This window comes from Dermacentor variabilis, chromosome 8 (assembly GCF_050947875.1).
Source record: "Dermacentor variabilis isolate Ectoservices chromosome 8, ASM5094787v1, whole genome shotgun sequence".
Taxonomy (NCBI): domain Eukaryota; kingdom Metazoa; phylum Arthropoda; class Arachnida; order Ixodida; family Ixodidae; genus Dermacentor; species Dermacentor variabilis.
Genome location: NC_134575.1, coordinates 59,727,163 through 59,747,684, shown reverse-complemented (window position 1 = coordinate 59,747,684; position 20,522 = coordinate 59,727,163). Strand labels below are relative to the sequence as shown.

Sequence of the window (20,522 nt, the reverse complement as noted above, 5' to 3'; positions counted from 1 at the left end):
CACACAACATAGGGAGTTGAGGATGTGGCGTTTAGTGAAATGTGTTTGAGGACGCCGAATTCCATTCCTCTAAATATTTAGGCAAATATTTCCTCGCTACAGCGGAGATATACCTACACGCCTAAATGGAGAAGCGTTGTACATCAGCAAGGGAGCAAAACATCGGCAATAAGTGTACCTGAAAGCCGCTTCGTCGCTCCCTACAGTACGGAGGTGGCGAAACAAGCTCCGAATTTGCGGAGACAGGTACTGGCAAACCATGAGGCAGTTTTGCTTACCGCAGGCTACTGGTGATTACGTTCTCTCCTTCTTAATCACAAGAGCGTCAGCCGTAGTTATCGGTGTGCTCGACGGGGTCTCACCTCGGTTAGGCAATGGCTGATGTGCTCGGTGTTACAGTTGAAATGCGCCTCCAGTACACATTAGAGTTCAGCTTTGTTTTGCCCTGGTGACGCAGTCCGGCACTGCCACGCTCGATCCAACTAGCCGGCCCAGCATTCTTGCGCCGAATTTTTATAGAAGGGAGGGTGTCAATGGCGAACGCTTCGAGTTGCCTGGTACCGCGTCCGGACCTTGGCAGAGCTACAATAAAAATACATCTTCGCATTGGTCCCTACATTGCACTTCTACATATGCAGTTCTGTACACATTCTGCTCATTTTCAAACAAGAGTTTGTGCAGCCTCATGGCAAGTAACCTGGACCAGCGATGACTTGAGGGCTAATACGACATATGGCAACGACGTAGCATGGTGAGCAGATGTGCGTCTGCAGAGATGTATGAAACAGAGCGATGGACGTTTACCAATTCAACAGCTGTGACGAACACGTGATTGCTCGTTGTCTTCTACGGTGCGATCAAAGCGACAGCGTATTCTAACTCCATCTCACCGGTGTAATGGGTTATATACTTTTTCAATGTCCTTTTGTTCTTCAAATATTCTTCGTGTTACCCTTGTCCGCGGTGCAACTGTGTAGGAAACCTGCTATTGTGTCAGCTCTGTGAGGCACCGACGTAAAGCGGGAGGAAAAGCAAGGAAGCTAGTTTCACATGTTGCGCCTGAGCGACTCTTATACAATAGCGCACAATGTATATTGGACACTTGCGAGAAAACATTTGCGCATTATTGTAGAAATCGTCTCACCAAGTCACCAACCTTATTGCAGAGTATTCTGGGTAAACCCTGCTAATGTTACGTTGTTTTGGAATGAGCGCAGGTTTCCACTCGTTTTCAGATCCGATTGTTGCGGCGATTAGCATAGTTTGCATTACGTCATCTCCTGGATTGTGCCAGTTTAATAAAACAATGCCTCCTGAGTCGGCCTATTTCAAGGAACCGACCGAAGGGCAGTAAGAAATGAGACCATGAAGGGTAAGGGAACAAACACACGGTTTAAAAAGCCGTGATATTTAACATTACATGTATTAGAAATTTTGTTATGGTGCAATATTCAGCTTCCTTTGCGTTCCACGTTATTATATTTGTGTATTCTATTCATTTGCTTCCGTATGTTTCAAGCTCATTAGCTAAGTTAAGATTATGGGTGCGGGAGCACCTTAGCCTGTCCTGTTACAAGGTGGCAGAAATTAGAAATTAAATTGAAGCAACAAATGTAATTATCATGATCATCATAGCCTTGTTACGAACACTGCAGAGCAAATGGCTCTCTCATACTTCTCCAACTACCCCAATCATGTACTAATTGTGGCCACGTACTTGCAAACTTCTTAATCTCATCCGCCCAACTAACTTTCTACCGCCCCCTGCTACGCTTCCCTTCCCTTGGCATCCAGTCTGTAACCCTTAATGACCATCGGTTATTTTCCCTCCTCATTACATGCCTTGCTCATGCCCATTTCTTTTTCTTGATTTCAGCTAAGATGTAATCAACTCGCGTTCGTTACCTTGCCCAATCTGCTCTTTTCTTATCCCTTAACTTTACACCTATCATTCTCCTTTCCATAACTCGTTGCGTCATCCTAAATTTAAGTAGAACTCTTTTCGTAAGCCTCCATATTGCTGCACCTTACGTGAGCACTGGTGAGACACAGCTGTTATACACTTTTCCATTGTGGGATAATGGCATCCTGCTGTTCATGATCTGAGAATGCCTGCCAAACGCACCCCAGCCCATTCTTATTCTTCTGTGTATTTCAGTTTCATGATCTGGATCCGCGGTCACTACCTGCCCTAAGAATATGTATTCCCTTACCACTTCCAGTGCCTCGCTACCTATCGTAAACTGCTGTTTTCTTCCCCCCGAGACTGTTAAGTCTCGGGGGGAAGAAAACATTAAGTTAGTTTTCCGCAGATTAACTTTTAGATTCGCCCTTCTGCTTTGCCTGTCCAGGTCAGTGTGCATGCATTGCAATTGGTCCCCTGAGTTACTAAGCACGGCAATATCAACAGCGAATCGCAAGTTACTAAGGTATTCTTCATTAACTCTTATCCCCCATACTTCCCAATGCAGGTTTCTGAACACCTCCTCTAAACACGCGGTGAATAGCATTGGAGAGATCGTATCACCCTGCCTGACGCTTTTCTTTAATGGGATTTTGTTGCTTTCTTTGTGGAGGATTACGGTGGCTGTTGAGCCGCTATAGATATCTTTCAGTGTTTTTCCAAACGGCTCGTCTACGTCCTGATTTGGTAATGCCCCCATGACTGCTGAGGTTTCGACTGAATCAAACTCTTTCTCGTAAACAATGAAAGTTATATATAAGGGTTGGTTATATTCCGCACATTTCTCTATCACCTGATTGATAGTGTGAATATGGTCTATTGTTGAGTAGCCTTCAAGAAATCCTGCCTTGTCCTTTGGTTGACAGAAGTCTAAGGTGTTCCTGATTCTATTTGAGATTACCTTAGTAAATACTTTGTAGGCAACGGACAGTAAGCTGATCGGCCTATAATTTTTTAAGTCATTGGCGTCCCCTTTCTTATGGATTAGGATTATGTTAGCGTTCCTCCAGGATTCCGGTACGTTCGATGTCATGAGGCATTGTGTATATGGGGTGGCCAGTCTTTCTAGGACAATGTTCCCCCCATCCTTCAACAAACCTGCTGTTACCTGATCCTCCCCAGCTGCCTTCCCCCTTTGCATTGCTCCCAAGGCGTTCTTTACTTCTTCCGTCGTTACTTGTGGAATTTCAAGTTTCTCTAGACTATTCTCTCTCACATTATCGTCGTGGGTGTTACTGGTACTGTATAAATCTCTATAGAACACCTCAGCCGCTTGAACTATCTCATCCATATTAGTAACGATATTGCCGGCTTTGTCTCTCAAAGCATACATCTGATTCTTGCTTATTCCTAGTTTCTTCTTCACTGCTTTTAGGCTTCCTCCGTTCCTGAGAGCATGTTCAATTCTATCCATATTATACTTCCTTATGTCAGCTGTCTTACGCTTGTTGATTAACTTGGAAAGTTCTGCCAGTTCTATTCTAGCTGTAGGGTTAGAGTCTTTCATACATTGGCGTTTCTTGATCAGATCTTTCGTCTCCTGCGATAGCTTACTGGATAGCTTACCAATTAGGAAAGACCACGGGGCGTCAGGCAGCCAATCGGAGAATGCCTAATCGGCCAGAGAGAAGAAAAAGCGTGGTGCGCTGGCAGTAGCGGGAGACGCCAGGAGAGTTCCAGGAAGCGACGCCAGGAGGAGGTCAACCACCGGAGCGGGCGTTGAAGACGGGCCGTCCGGTTCCGGACCCGCGCCACCAGGACTTCACCCGACCGGGGCCTCCTGCCAACCTGTTCCTGTGCGTCGACCGTCTACCCGAGCGCGCCGCCAGCTCCTCAAGGCCGGTGAGCTTCTGTGCTCGTGGGTACGACGAGAACAGTCGGGCTACGGGCTCGTGTTCTACGCCAGCTTCCCGGCCAGAACGCCGCCCCGTCTGTCGTGCCGCCTGCTGCCCGAGGCCGGCGTTCGAGCTTCTGTGCCCGTGGGCAGGACAAGAGCAGTCGGGCTACGGGCCCGAGCTCTACACCCAGCTGCCCGGCCAGAACGCCGCCGCCGTCTGCTCGTGACACCAAACCGCCTGCTTTTCCTCTCCAAGCCAGAGCTGGCGCGCTCCGGTCGCCCGGTCAGTCAACTTACACCACGACCTTTGGTGAGACCGGCGCAACTCCTTGCGCCAACTTGTCGCCGCGTCTCCACATCGAGACTGTTATGCGTCCCTGCCGTCGTGGCAAGCCCGGACTCGCGCACTAGTGAGCTTCACACTAGCCCCAAACGCGTCTTACGGCCGTGATGTCTATTTGAGTGTTTATTTGATTCTTTCTATTTCTTTCTATTATTTATTTTAAGCCTTTTTTAGTTCCAATAAAAGTCTTTGTGTGCGTGTGTACGAAACCAACGGCTTTGTCCTCAATCGGGTTCTCGGAGGCTCCGCCTAAGAGAACCGTTAAAACCTTTGAGTACACGAACCGTTGTCCATATTTGGGCATCACAAACTCTCCCCTGCTATTCCTAGAGCCTATGCCATATTCCCCCACTGACTTGTCTGCAGCCTGCTTCTTGCCTACCCTGGCATTGAAGTCGCCCATCAGTATGGTGTATATTGTTTTAACTTTACCCATCGCCGATTCCACGTCTTCATAAAAGCTTTCGACTTCCTGGTCATCATGAATGGATGTAGGGGCGTAGACCTGTACTACCTTCAATTTGTACATCTTATTAAGTTTCACAAGACCTGCCACCCTCTCGTTAATGCTATAGAATTCCTGTATGTTACCAGCTATATCATTATTAATCAGGAATCCGACTCCTAGTCCTCGTCTCTCCACTAAGCCCCGGTAGCACAGTACGTGCCCGCTTTTTAGCACTGTATGTGCTTCTTTCGTGTTCCTAACCTCACTGAGCCCTATTATATCACCTTCACTCCCTCTAATTCCTCCAATAGCACTGCTAGACTCGCCTCACTAGATAACGTTGTAACGTTAAACGTTGCCAGGTTCAGATTCCAAAGGAGGCCTGCCCGGAGCCAGGTATTCTTAGCACCCTTTGCTGCGTCCCAGATCTGACCGCCGCCATGGTCAGTTGCTTCGCGGCTGCTGGGGCCTGAGGGCCGGGGTGTGATTGTTGTATTCATATGGGAGGTTGTGGCCAAGTACTGCACCAGGGTGGCCAATCCTGCTCTGGTGAGAGAGTGCGTTACTGGTTCTGGTCACCGCGATCAGGTGGCACTCCAGGCCTGTTTGTGAAATTTTCTCAACACATGGTTTTTTTCGGTAGAGATTCACGCGGCACCGGGATTCGAACCACGGTCCTCTTGCACGCGAGGTGGATACTCTACCGCCCGCGCAGGAGTTGTACGCCACATTTAACCTACAGTGGGGCCTTTTTTGATCATTGAAGGTGGACCAATCTGAGCTCGATTATACCGCACGGATGGCACTGAACTATAGAACCTGGCATTTATGACCTGCACTAGTGTGGCCATGCATAATAGAGAAGATTATTTTCCTTTCTTTTAGGAGGGTCCCTGTATCGTGATAAACTAAAAGAAAAGACATATCAAAAGGGGGGAGAAAAAAAGGGAAAAGGAAGAAAAGAAAGAAGGAAAAGAAAGAAAGGAAGAGAACAGGTGATTTCAACTCGTGACCCTTGGATGTTGCCCGGAAAGATAGCTCAGTCGGTTGGTCCGTCAAGCTCCAGGTTACATTGAAGCGCCATAGCTCCTGTCCAGAGCCTCATACCTACGTGGAAATGTACTGATGTTGTCCGCGATGGTCGATTATGTACTAAGTATGCTTTGCGAGACAAATGGTTGGAATTGTAGAACTGTTTAAAAGATGAGAGGAATATGCACGACAACGCCCGCACGAGACCACACCAGGCAGCTTACTGAGACATGGAGCGCTTTGTGGCCGGAACAAAGCCCCCTTCTCTGCCGGCAAAGCGCAGAAAACGTGCGTTCCGATCGCTCAAGGCTTCGCGGGCATAGTATAACTCTAGAGTCTAGGAAAAGCTTAAACAGGTGCGAGCGCGGCACTCTTGGCGTGGGAAGCTAGCCCGAGTAACTATCTCAAGGACTGCTGCTCACGAGGGCGAAATACCTTCGTGTAACTATAATAACCCTAGTAAGACAACTTCCGAAAAAGGGGACGGCCGAGAGGGCTGTACTACGAGTACTATCACTGATAACTTTCTCTCTCTCTCTCTCTCTCTCTCTCTCTATATATATATATATATATATATATATATATATATATATTCATCTCATATATGGGATCGAATGCGAGCGCTGTTGCTTTGTCTCTGCGTGTAGTAGTTAAGAGAACGAATTTAGGGGGGGGAGGGGGAAGGAAAGTCTCTGAAGCATAATTGCAGCGCCGTGGTTTTAAAGCTCACGCGCGGTAGAGAAACGGAAGGCGATATAAGCGTGCGTGGTCATGATACGCACACGACAAACTGCCTTGAAATATTTAGAGACTTGAGAGAAAGTTTCGTGAACAACCGATAAAAGGGCAATCAGATCTCGAATACGAGAGAAATTATTCAGACGTGGAAAATTCCTTTCAACTAAGTATGGTCTGCGAGACAAATGCTTGGAATTATTGAACTTTTTAAAAGATGAGGGGAATATTCGCTCACCGAGAGGACAGCGTCCGCACGAGACCACACCACTTACTTACCTACTATACCACCATACTTACCTGGTGCTGCGTTCTTGATGATCATTGGCACGTAAAACCCCATAATTTTTCTTTTTTTGCGGCACTCAATCCTGTTCTGCTACTTAAGTGCGTCGCTTCAGACTGCACTGTGTAGGACTGCTTATCACCAACGTTATCTAATCCAGTGTATGCTAAGAAAAAGAAAGCGTTAGGACTATGTATGACGCTTTCTCTGATGCTTTCTCTTATTCTTCAGCGCTGAAAAGCACCACGCTCTCTATACTAATTCGTTATATTGTCCATATTAGAAAGCCCATGGTTGCATTGAATTGGAGGAGATAATATACGCGGGTAATAAACGAACCAGTGGCATTACGCCCTCTTCGTCCGATAGACAAATTGCGTTAAATCAGGAACCTCTCACCGAGATTCAACTGGGACTGATGCGGTGTTATTTATGAAGTTGGAGCGCGCACTGAGGTTATCCGGTGAGCACTTGTGTTTACACTTTTAGTTTGGCTTACACATGCGCGTTCTCATATCTGGCACCCCACAAGGAAGGTACGCTTAACCAGTACGCGTTTACAGTTTCCCCGTCCATTTGAATATACAGTAGCATCTGTTCAGCGTTTTGTTCTGCTCGTGAATTAGTTCATTTATTTTTTAGCAAATATTTTTTGCCGCTTGAAACTGTCGGGGCCTTCATGACCTCGCCAACGATTTAAACGCACTCACCACACATGGGCGAATAGCGTTTCGTTCGGTTCCTTTTTTTTTCATTTGGACCAGCCTTGCACACGTCGACTAAAGAAAAAAATATTCCCTTTTATTTCGCGGCGAACGCGGTTTGGTTTAGTCCCAACCGAGCACTGCGAAAGCCAAGCTGGTCAGGTAAATTATGAAAGTCTTCGCGGAAATGTGCCCCAAGAGTTGAGATTTACCTTGCAGAAATTGTTATAAAGATGTTGTAGTTTTTCTATTCACTTACTGTTGAATTCAGCGTAATGTCTGTTCAAATGTAGTTGAATATTAGGCACTATTTTTTTGTAAGTGTTAGCGTTGAACCATATGGAGTGGTACTCACGTTTGAGATACATTCTCACAACTTGCACAATAACTGCGACGGGAATATTAATTTAGTCTAATCTACGATGGAAAAGGTGTATATAGCCATCAGCCGAAACACTCGAGAATCACGGGGGAAAAAACGCATTTTGAAGCGAAAAAAGGCATGCAAACAGCTGTCCCGAAATGCTACGAGGAAAAGTTTATTTCCTTACGAGACGAAAAAAATAAACAAGCTTGCGGGTCATGACTTTACACATGATCGTCTGTAAAGTGTTAGCATCAGCGTCTCTCTTTCATTTGATGGATGTAGAATCACGGAATAACAGGGAGTTTGTAGTTTCAATGATACTCTGCCGACTTCACGTATGCAATTCCTTGTCCCATCTACACACGTTCCCTTCGGCAGCGCGGCCGCCTCGCGAATCTGTGCTCACGGGATCAGGTGGTACAAACAGGCGACGGTGCTGCATATTCAATCGCATCACCCGAAACAAATTAGGTGAGCAACTACCATGATCATAGTCGCCCTGGACAGCGGATGCGAGAACACGCAAAAATCTCGTTTCTTCTAGGCTCGTTATCGTGTTAAAATCAATTTGAAGCCCTGTTTTCTCAGAGGAAGAAGTTAGCTCGATAAATTATCCTCGGGTGTTCTGTTTTAGTGGACGCCACTAAACTCTACAGTGTGTAATGCAGGACTGTGTAGTCGAGAGTTCCGGGTTAACTTTGATTGTCAGGGGTTCTTTTTTTGCGCAACGAAATCTACGTTATCATACACAATGGCAGTGCAGTTCGCTTTCATGAATTCTGCTGCCTTGCCGTGGAGTCGAACCTGGAACTTCATGCTCAGGAGCACGACGTCATGGCCCCCGTGCCACCACGGTGGGTATACCGCCATGCTAAGCCCATCTTTAAGCCGGTAGTTAAGCCAAACGCCAACCCAAATGACGAACTAGCCCATTTCCGTAGAACCAACCGCGACCGACAGCGCTTGCACAAGCAGTCGTCGGTTGTTTCAGACTGCGTTCTGTTGAAAAAGTTCAGTATCAATCCAAAAATGCTCGTGTAGTTTTCTGAGCTGCAAGAGCAGCAGTCATATCAGGGAATGAAGAGCGAGAGTCTGGATGCTATGTTGAAATGTGAAGCATGCAACATGCAAAAATTTGGGCGGCCCATACAAGCGGACGCCAATCAGTATAGTGTATTTTGTTTTACTTTACCCATCGCTGATTCCACGTCTTCATAGAAGCTTTCGACTTGCTGTTCACCATGACTGGATGTAGGCGCGTAGGTCTGTACGACTTTGAATTTCTACCTCTTATTAAGTTTCAACACAAGACCTGCCACCCTCTTGTTAATGCTATAGAATGCCTGTGTGTTACCAGCTATATCATTATTAATCAGGAATCCGACTCCTAGTTCTCGTTTCTCCCGGGTAGGCAAGAAGCTGGCTGGAGACAAGTCAGTTAGGGAATATGGCTTAGGTTATAGGAATAGCAGGGGAGAGTTATTCGTAGAGTTTACAGAACGGAATAATCTGCGGATAATCAATACCTTCTTCCGGAAGCCGGATAAACGAAAGCAAATGTGGAGGAGCCCAAATGGCGAGACTAGAAATGAAATAGATTTCATACTCTGCGCTAACCCTGGCATCCTACAAGATGTAGACGTGCTCGGCAAGGTGCGCTGCAGTGACCATAGTATGGTAAGGTCTCAAATTAGCATAGACTTGAGGACGGAACAGAAGAAACTGGTACATAAGAAGCCGATCAATGAGTTAGCGGTAAAAGAGAAAATAGAGGAATTCCGGATCAAGCGACAGAACAGGTATTCGACATTAACTCAGGAAGAGGATCTTAGTGTTGAAGCAATGAACGACAATCTTATGGGCATCCTTAAGGATTGCGCAATAGAAGTGAGTGGTAACTTTGTTAGACAGGATACCGGTTATTTATTGCAGGAGACGAAAGATCTGATTAAGAAACGCCAATGTATGAAAGCTTCTAACCCTACAGCGAGAAGAGAACTGGCAGAACTTTCCAAGTTAATCAACAAGCGTAAGACAGCTGACATAAGGATGCATAATAGGGATAGAATTGAATATGCTCTCAGGAACGGAGGAAGCCTTAAAGCAGTGAAGAAGAAACGAAGAATAGGCAAGAATCAGATGTATGCACTAAGAGACAAAGCCGGCAATCTCATTGCTAATATGGATGAGATAGTTCAAGTGGCTGATGAGTTCTATAGAGATTCATACAGTACCAGTGGCACCCACGACGATAATGGAAGATGGAATAGTCTAGAGGAATTTGACATCCCACAAGAGGTAAGAAAAGCCTTGGGAGCTGTCCAAAGGGGGAAGGCAGCTGGGGAGCATCAGGTAACAGCAGATTTGTTGAATGATGGTGGGCAGATTGTTCTAGAAAAACTGGCCACCCTGCATTCGCACTGCCTCATAGCCTCGAGCGTACCGGAATCTTGGAAGAACGCTAACATAATCTTAATCTGTAAGAGAGCGGACGCCAAAGACTTGAAATAATATAGACCGATCAGCTTACTGTCCGTTTTCTATAAAGTTTTTACTAAGGTAATCGCAATTGGAATCAGGAACGCCTTAGACTTATGTCAACCAAAAAACCAGGCAGGATTTGGTAAAGGGCACTCAACAGTAGACCATATTCACACTATCAATCAGGTGATAGACAAATGTGCGGAATATAGCCAACCCTTATATATAGCATTCATTCATTACGAGAAAGCGTTTGATTCAGTCGAAACATCAGCAGTCATGCATGCATTACGGAATCAGGGTGTAGACGAGCCGTATGTAAAAATACTGAAAGATATCTGTAGCCGCACCACAGCCATCGTAGTCCTCCATAAACAAAGCAACAAAATCCCTATAAAGAAAGGTGTCAGACAGGGAGATACGATCTCTCCAATGCTATTCACAGCATGTTTACAGGAGGTATTCAGAGACCTGGATTGGGAAGAATTGGGGCTAAGATTTAATGGAGAATACCTTAGTGACTTGAGATTCGCTGATGATATTGCCTTGCTTAGTAACTCAGGGGACCAATTGCAATGCATGCACACTGACCTGGACAGGCAAAGCAGAAAGATGGGCATAAAAATTAATCTGCAGAAAACTAATGTAATGTTCAGTAGTCTCGGAAGAGAACAACAGTTTACGATAGGTAGCGAGGCACTGGAAGTGGTAAGGGAATACATCTACTTAGGGCAGGCAGTGACCGCGGATCCGGATCATGAGACTAAAATAATCAGAAGAATAAGAATGGGCTGGGGTGCGTTTGGCAGGCATTCTCAGATGATGAACAGCAGGTTGCAATTATCCCTCAAAAGAAAAGTGTATAACTACTGTGTCTTAACAGTACTCACCCATGGGGCTGAAACCTGGAGGCTTACGAAAAAGGTTCCACTTAAATTGAGGACGACGCAACGAGCTATGGAAAGAAAAGTGATGGGTGTAACGTCAAGGGACAAGAAAAGAGCCGATTGGGTGAGGGAACAAACGCGAGTTAATGACATCTTAGTTGAAATCAAGAAAAAGAAATGGCATGGGCAGGGCATGTAATCAGGAGAGAAGATAACCGATGGTCATTAAGGGTCACGGATTGGATTCCAAGGTAAGAGAAGCGTAGCAGGGGGCGACAGAATGTTAGGTGGGCGGATGAGATTAAGAAGTTTGCAGGAACAACATGGCCACAATTAGCACATGACCGGGGTAGTTGGAGAAGTATGGGAGTGGCCTACGCCCTGCAGTTGGCGTAACCAGGATGATGATGATGATAGGCAAAATTTAAATATGGGGTTTTACGTGCCAAAACCACTTTCTGATTATGAGGCACGCCGTAGTGGAGAACTCCGGAAATTTCGACCACCTGGGGTTCTTTAACGTGCACCTAAATCTAAGTACACGGGTGTTTTCGCATTTCGCCCCCATCGAAATGCGGCCGCCGTGGCCGGGATTCGACCCCGCGACCTCGTGGGTGATGATGACAAGCAAACGCGCATGCACGTACACCGATGCCCACAGATGCTCACACATTTCTGTCGCTAACGTGTACATACACGGCCTGCATGAAGAAATGCACGAGGAGTCGTGCGCACACATGAACACAAGACGCGCGTGCAAATGACACGCCCACACATACACGCAGGTACAGAAACACATGAGCACTCAGGAACTATAGAACACGCTCACGCACATGAACAAAACAGTGTTTTTCTTTCTTTTTGAGGAAACTGATGAAAGGCGATACAGAATGAATTGTACTCAACGGACAATTAAAATTGCAACTGATGGTGTCATACAAGCTAGTTGGTTGTTGGCACATTGAAACCTATACTCGATCTGAGATTGATTTGGTTAAATCTGTATACATAGACACAAAGCACGAGCACTTGTATAAGAAAGGGACAAAATTTTATTTCATACCAAAGTGCTGCCTCTTTGAGTATGTTAATTTAAATTCAATGGAATGAATAAACACTATAGAATCATTAAAAATTTGCTGTCTTATTTATCCATTTTTTTCAGTCATCAAGTTTGAAGACCAAAATGCTTTGCAGCAAACCACCGTTTGTGCAGGACGTTGATGGCGACCTCTACAACATTCACTTCAACCCGGACACGATTCGCGAAGCCCTCGCTTTCAAGCCCCGCCCAGGTGACGTCATTGAGATGAGCTACCCGTGTTCGGGAACCCGTTGGATGCTGCACATAATACAAGTCATCGTTTACAAGGGCAATGGCGCCAACTCGTACGACGAGTTCCGTGCAAGGTCTCTATTTCTCGAGCATCTTGGCAAACGAGTGGATGTAGTGACGTCACCGCCGCGGCTCATACTGACGCACATCCGGCCAGGAAAGCTTGAAACCATGGCAGAGGCCAAATACGTCTACGTCGCACGGAACCCGTGGGACGTTTGCTGCTCTTCCTACAGTATCAACATGAAGCTGCGTGAACTGACTGAGCGAATGTCGTTTGACGACTACGTGTCCTTGTTCCTTGATGGGCGCGTGGACGTTGGCCCGTACTTTGAGCACGTGCGTGCTGGCTACGTGAGAAGAAAGGACCCGAACTTTTTCTTTGTGACATACGAAGAGATGGTGAGGGACTGCGAGGGCGTTGTCCTGCGGCTGGCAGACTTCTTGGATGGCGACTACAGCAAATCTCTTCGCGGAAATACGGAACTCCTCAGCGATGTCGTCAGAAAATGCAGCGCCCCCTATATGAGCACCCTCTTAAGTATTCCCAAGGAGCAGTTCATTAATATAGTGTTCAAGAACCCGAATATCTCACACGAGACTGCTTTGAGAAGGACGAAAGACTTGGAAGAGATTGTGTCTGCTGTTAGGAAGGCGAAGATCGGGAACTGGAGAGAGGCATTCAGTAAGGCTGCGCTGAGAATGACATTGGAGAAGATAAACACAACTCCACAGGCGGCATTCGTGCAGGAGCTGTGGAAAGATATATATGCCGAAGTTGTGAACTCAGCTATGTAGGCAACAATTCTAAGTAAAGCATTGATTTGTAACTGAGCGCATAATTCCAGACATTGAAATATGCGAGGACTCTCAACTAAGCTGCAGCTCCTTAAATGTCTGATCTTCGTTCAAATCTATACCCGCACCATGCGGTATACAAGATGCACAGAAATACCGTGCCAAAGAAGGCACTTAGCGGGAGAGTTTGATCGCATCACCGCATATTCATCTAACATGTTATAGCGCATGTGCAATGAAATAAAGAAATATAGAGCGGTGACGGCAAGCACATCCAAATACAATAAATAATTTGTTAGAGATGAATGCTCCCTTTAAATGTTGTGTGCATATGGTGTTTCGCCACATTTAACTTGCAACTCGCACAACATTCTCGAGTATTTGCCGGAAAGGCGCCACCGACCAGGTCGGGCTTCTACATCGACAAAAATGGTAAGATTGCGCGAGCCTCTATCGGTAAACTGCGGAGAGAAAAAGTTGACGGCTTTCACAGAATTAGGTGTATAATGGTGGCTTACAGCTGCAGGCTGTTTATTGGCATAGTAGTGATATTAAAACCACCTAATGAGGTTAAAATACATTTGCCTTTAGCGGAACATCCACAGAGTTCGAAAAATATATAGGAAAAAGCGAGCGATAACCTGACCAGTTCACAATCACTGCGACAGCGATAATGTCGGTCTGTTTCCACTAGAGAGTTGACATTGGGTGCGAAGGCGAGTGCTGGAAGTCAGGATGCTGCAATTGCTCGTGCATGTGAAGTTTGATCACGTGACATCACTTGTCTGCGGTAAGAACGCACGCGGTAATTTCTTGGCACAAGTTAATGCAGGTATGCTAGTTTGAAGTGTCCATAACCGTGTTCCATTCGTGTTCCTCAGCGCCCCAACCTATATAAATAGGCATGGGATCTTTCTGAAAAATATGTGGAATCAACTTTACATACTGTTCGTACGTACATGCTGCGTGCAAAGGCTCATCTTGCGCTTATGTTTTGAGTAATTTCCACGTTATATAACACCATAGTTGTAGCCATTCAGAAAATAATTGCACTGGCCCCAATGTCAATTGCATCGTGACGGCACCTTTGCACGCAGTTACCAATGTTTCACCAAGATTTCCCCCTACGGTGGGTTATACTAAGCAAATAGTCTCTATATTTGTCACGAGGTGCATGCATGCGTTGCAAAGGGAAGGCGAAGACGACAATGACTACGACGACGAAGGCGCGAGATATGATCCTGCAATGGCTCCCGAAAAAGGTATTACAAAGTACGTTTTCGTATTTGGGAAAATAGAGATAGCATATTCTCAAATACGAAAACATACTTTGTAATCCCTGACGTCACGCTGACGTACAGGCGCTGGGGTTCTGGCGCGAAATTCAAATACTGATACTTGGACCTTCATTTTCTCATCTAATAAAGAAACTATATTTTTGAAATGACTGCCTGCAGGGTTCTTAAACAATGCTTCATTAGTCTAAACTGATTTATTGTTTCCCTTTAGTGTCCCTTTAACACATATGTTCGAATATTAGGCTCCCTCTAAAGGCTCAGACTTCGCATCGAGCAGTTGGGTTTTCATTGTTGCCTGCAGGCTTACGCAACCGACCGATTATGCTGAAGATACCGTTTATAGCATCTGATAGTTCGTCCGACGATTACGTTATTTCCTGGTGCAAAATATAGACGCAACTTTACACGTGTTTTCCTTTCGTGATATATCGAGGCAAAGAATTTTAGACCGAAATCACCGGACCGACTGGGAGTTGACCAGTGGCACCTTAGCAGCGCGAGTGGCAGTGTGGGCACGCCGGCATGATGAGCGGCATCGGAACCATCTCTGGAAGAAGGCGACGACGAACGCGCGAGCTGTGCCACAAGTGCGTTCGCGCGGTTGCGCTGCGGTGCTCTAGCGAGCGGGTTGTGGAAAAAGACGAACCCGCGTACTTTACTGGCCGCGAACTTGCGATTTCGCCGTGGCGGTGTTCCGAGGAGGCGCATGACGTCACAACACGCGCCTCGCCGCGGATATTTCTCTCTCTCTCCGTCTCTCGCTCCCTAGTCACTACTGCGCATGCGCCACTAGTAGCAGCGAGCCACAGGTGTTTCGCCGCTGCGCAGCGCCGCGCCTTTCCGCCGCAGCCGTTTGGTATGACGTCACACCGCGTTCTTCGTCCTTGCGCTCGCCTCCGCTCGCGTCGTCAGCTGCGTCGCATGCCTGATAACATGTCGGAGGACTGAAAAAAAAAAAAAAGAGCTCGCGTGCGCCGCAGCCACAGTGCAGGCGGAAGTATTGACGGCGACAATTCTGATAAGCAGGATGGGCTTGGAATCGACATCGGAACGAGATGATGAGGAAACGAATCGCACAGGAAACAGACGAACAGCACGCCGAACGACTGGCTAAACGCCGCAACATAGCTAGACAACCAGACTAACCAGGACTTGCAATCAAGTTTAACCAAGACTAACCATGCTATGCCTTAGCTTTCGCTGCGTATATCCTGCAATTGCCGAGCTAAGCCACTGCCATTTTTCTGCACGTGCGCGTTTGCGTGGTTACTCCGAGAGACGGCGACGCTTAACCCAGGAACGGGCGCGGACGCCAAAGAGCTGGGCTCTAAAAAGATGCGAAATAATGATACAACGAGACAGTCACAAGTAACCTTACTAGGAGCAAAGAGCTTCCTACAATAATTATTAGAGGGAAAGGTTCCGCTGCGATCGTTCAGTCAACATGGTAATGACGCCGAGTACATAGATTTGTCTGATCTTCGCGCTTGTGGCTTCAGGCGCTCTTGTGGCTTCATTTGTTGTGCTTTATCTGCCATTATTGACCCAAATTTCAAGGAATCTATGCCCTTTGTAAGTTCAGAAGACAGCACATATCCGTGAACACGCATAATCGCTGTTGATTGCGCTGGTTTCGCTTGTCTATGCGTCCGTGGTGTAATGGCTCTATTGTGGCGATTCTGTGCTAGAGCTCCTGTGTTGGAATCCTGCTACTGCACGATTTTATTAATGTTTTGAATGATTGAAGACACAGTGCTTTCCTTGAAATTATCACTTTGCAATGTCACGAATCCGTTTAAAGCCCGAAGGACGAAGTTTAGGCAAATCTGTGTGCGAACCTTCCTTTCCATTCTGGATGAACCACATCGCTTGCAAATGCAATAAACACTTGCACCATAGTTCTCCCTAGTAATTGTATGAAACTGTGATTCACATCGCATGCACGTTTTCCTAAGAGGGGGCTACAATTGTTCCGTCAGCACTGATGCCAGAAGAAAACGCACCCACCCATTCAATTCATTATCAATTACGTATATATATATATATATATATATATATATATATATATATATATATATATATATATATATATATATATATATATATATATATATATATATATATATATATATATATATATATATATATATATATATATATATCCCCATTCGTCCCCATTAGTATACCCGCCTCTCCTCCTTCTTTCGGCTCTCTGTCATACAAAAATGGCACTGAACAAGCACTAAATTTTTCTAAGGAGGGGTTAACGTCGTGACACACAGCATATGACGTTGAGGGTTGCCTTGTAGTGGAATGTGTTCATCTAAGTTTCTTTCCTGTAAGCACAAGGCCACAGGAGAGAAGTTACTTAATGTCATTGGTGTCACCTAAGTTGTGTAAGAGCCCTCAACAATTCCAGTGGATAATAAAAGCCATTTTGAAACTGAAAGGTAAAAAATGGCATTAAAAAGTGAATGAGAAACAGAAAGATGTTAGGTGACACAGATCAAAAGAAGGAGCGATAACCTTTAGGTTATCGCTTTATTATTTAAGGGTGTTATTGAGACTTTGTCCTTCATTCCGCGCTCGAGAGAGCGCTTGTTCTTCGGCGTCGATGACACCGGTCGTTTTGGGTCGACCTCCATCGCTCTCTCTGAGGCGCTGGGAGACCGAGAGTTGGGCGCCGAGACACGAGTCTCGGGCCTTGGGATTATTTTGATATTAGGGCCCTGCGGGACTGGTGTCTGCAGGGCCTTCGAAGAGGGTGAAGCAGTACTGGCTGCTTCCACGACGGGGGCGGGAGGGGTCACTGCGGCACCACTGCGCGCGGGCTCGGAGGAATCCAGAGGCCTCTGACACTGCCCCCGCCTGCGTGACGTCGGCATAACTTCGCGAAAGGTATGACAATCGCTATCGTGCCTCCAAGGACGAAATTTTTTCTTTAGCAGTTAATGCAATTACCTCCTTCTTCTTTTTTCCAGCAAGGGCAAGATCGCGAGTAAGTTGGATCATCTCCTTTGCAGTTAATGCAATGTGGGGAACAAATGCAGTTGTCAGATTGATGAGCGTTGGAGCGGCATTTAGCACAGGTTCTTTGGCCTCGGCATGCATGTGAAGCATGTCCAAACCTTTTGGTACTTGAAACATCGTCTGGGGTTCGGGATATATGGTCTCGCGTTTACTTTTACGTACCCTGCATCCAGTGAGATAGACTTGTTCCAAAGGTAAGTATAAGATATTTTGTCGGGATTTCTTGGTCGTTTGTGCGGATGAAAATTCTTTGTACTTTGCTAACATCTTGTTCCTGGAAAGCTTCCAGCAGTTCCTCATTGCTCAGGCCAGTAAAGTCTTCCTGTGATATTACCCCCCCCCCCCCCCCCCGGCTTGTATTTAGTGTTCTGTGTGGGGAAACTGCCACTGTCGCGTTGCCAAAGCTGGTCAGTTTGGAGTGCTTTTGCGCTTGATCTTTGTCATTTAGTTCTAGGAGGAAGTCTCCACTACACATTTTTGAGGCTTTGTATGTCGGTCAGATTTTGTCCTCAAGGCACTTGGCCACGAGGAATAGAGAGAGCTTTCTTACTGGCATGCTGTTTTCGCTGTGGACTACATAATACTTCGGGAAAAATGGAGCGTTGCTCCGAAAGGAGAATTGGAACGGTGCTTCGGTGCAGCATCTTTTCAGACACCGATCATAAACGACACAAGTTTACGCTGCCATGGGAAAATGTGTATGTTCGGCAACAGTGCCGACCGCCCACCACGGAGCCCTACCAGGGGACGCGGCAAAGCTTGTGTACAAGCCTGCACGACGCCAGCCGTATGCAGTCACTATAACCAAATATGGTTATAGGCAATAAGGCAACTACCTATTTCCCCCGGGTGGGTCAGTGCGGGGATGGCGCCTACGTGAAGCTGAGGGCAAAAGGGTGTGTCGCCGCCGCCGAGGGGCCATAAAGGTCCAGACACCTCACATTGGCACAACCCCCAGGATCCCCTTTTCCCCGGACACGGCTAAGCCGCGCACGGTTAGACGCGGGATGGTCTAACCCTCGTGTGCTCGGGTACGTGGTGTAGCAACACACCAAACGCCTGCTCACGCAGACAACCCTGAGTGTGTACATATATATATATATATATATATATATATATATATATATATATATATATATGTGTGTGTGTGTGTGTGTGTGTGTGTGTGTATTAAGTATATATGTCTTTCTTTCTGTACGAGTGTATCAAACCAAGAACACAGTGCAATAGTGACTGCGCCCACTTGCTTATGATCGATGTTGTAGAGGGAAGGGGAAAGTCAAGTTTGGACAAATGAGGAAAGAAAGAACTGTAGCCACGCTGTCGCGCAAGCATTGTAGGTGCCTGTCGTCTGGACGCCTTTCTCTTCCAGGCGTTTTCTACTTTACTGTTGGGCCCGGCTTTGTCCGGTCTCCGTGAGCAAGCCAACGGAAAGCAATGAAAAGTCAATCCCGCTATGCAAAGAGGCCTGCCAAATATTTCATATTTGTCTTCTTGATTCTCGTGTGCGACGTGCCCACAGTGCGACAAGATTATGAAGCACGCGGTGAAGGGGGACTCGGGATATTTATCGCCCCCTGGGGTTCTTTAACGTGCGCCCAATGCGTGGCACACGGTGTTCTTGCATTTCCCCCCTTATCGAGTCACGGCCGCCGCAACCGGGAATTTTCCCGTGGCATTGGGATTGGCACCATAGCAACAAGAACGGTGCCTTTATGAATGTTGCCTTTAACATCCCTATAACCACAAAACCGTCCATCCGTCCGGCACATAAGACGATCGTTTTCAATATAGGACCCACAGCAGCGAGCGAGCGAGCGAGTGAAATCACCTTCGTGCTGCCTGGCATTTCAACGCGAACAATGCTCAGAGATCATAGCGCACAGGAAGCTATAAGCACTCGGCGTAGATCGCCTTCGAGATAGGGCCTGCGCGACCACGCCATACACAGCCGCCGCAGGAGTACGGCTGAGCTCGGTTCATAATGGTTCGACGCTGATGCGTAAGGCGGTAAAGAGCGATAACGGCTTATCATCAGCGCACCTGGCATCAGCGCACCTGGCACCGCCACCTGCAGCAGTTTGCTTGCGTCATCGATTCACCTTGCGCCGCTGTCCGCAGCAGTTCGTGTCGCCGCAGCGCTGTCGTTTATAGAGATGGAATAAAGTTTCATAACATTCTTAATGACACCGGGCGACGTGGAGATGAGGAATTAGCACAATGCTTACGTATACTTAGATAGCTCCCAGAGGAGTTCCTGCAGCTCTTTCTTTCTTGTTTTAGTGCCGATGTTCTTCTCACGTTTCCGTTAAGGTCATCGTATACTCCCCAAGACACTAGCGTACCATGCTTTGGGTGCGCGTAATATAACTGCAGGTGGTGGAAATCAATCCGAAGCTTTGTACTAGTTATACCATTCCTAATAGCCAATGGCGTGGTTTCACAGCGGTAAACAATACAGTTTAATCAAGGCTCGCCCCATTGCCCGTATTACTGAGATGCGTTCTTGGTTGGCATGCGCGCAGAGAAAGTGCGTAGCATCGAATTAGAGAAAATTTTAATTCTGGCACTACAGGCAGCAAGTTATTAAGTTCAAAATAATATAAAAGAACTGCGTCCATAAAACTAGGTCATTGCCAGCCCCTACTTGTCACAGGTGTGCGCAATGCAGCTGGTAACGCTGGGGTTTCATTTGTCATACTCGACCATTCACCGAAGTTATGCTTGGAGCGGATGTTATTGAGTTTTATCCCTGGCGCGTACGCAAAGGAAATGTCAGCCATATGCCTATTTAGGTTTCCGGAGCAATTTTGCGTTTTTCCTTTTATTTCAAAAGGGAGGTTGACGCTTTCGGTGCTCCAGCTGATTTGTGAGCATTTTCATTCTTTATTTTTGCCAATGTTGTTCTGGAAAGACGTCATTAGCTAGCGGCTGTGCAAGGCCGCTTATAACTACGATGTTCGCAGCGTTTTCTTCG

The 20,522-nt window shown here is 46.5% G+C and overlaps 1 protein-coding gene across 1 annotated transcript; it reads left to right on the top strand.

The window, feature by feature from the left end:
* Nucleotides 1-7,466: 7,466 nt before the first annotated feature.
* LOC142590243 (amine sulfotransferase-like) lies at nt 7,467-13,550 on the top strand. The gene is made up of 2 exons (XM_075702174.1): nt 7,467-7,510; nt 12,249-13,550. The coding sequence occupies exon 2, from the start codon at nt 12,270-12,272 to the stop codon at nt 13,215-13,217; it is 948 nt and encodes a 315-aa protein (XP_075558289.1). The 5' UTR covers nt 7,467-7,510; nt 12,249-12,269; the 3' UTR covers nt 13,218-13,550.
* The last annotated feature ends 6,972 nt before the right edge of the window (nt 13,551-20,522 follow it).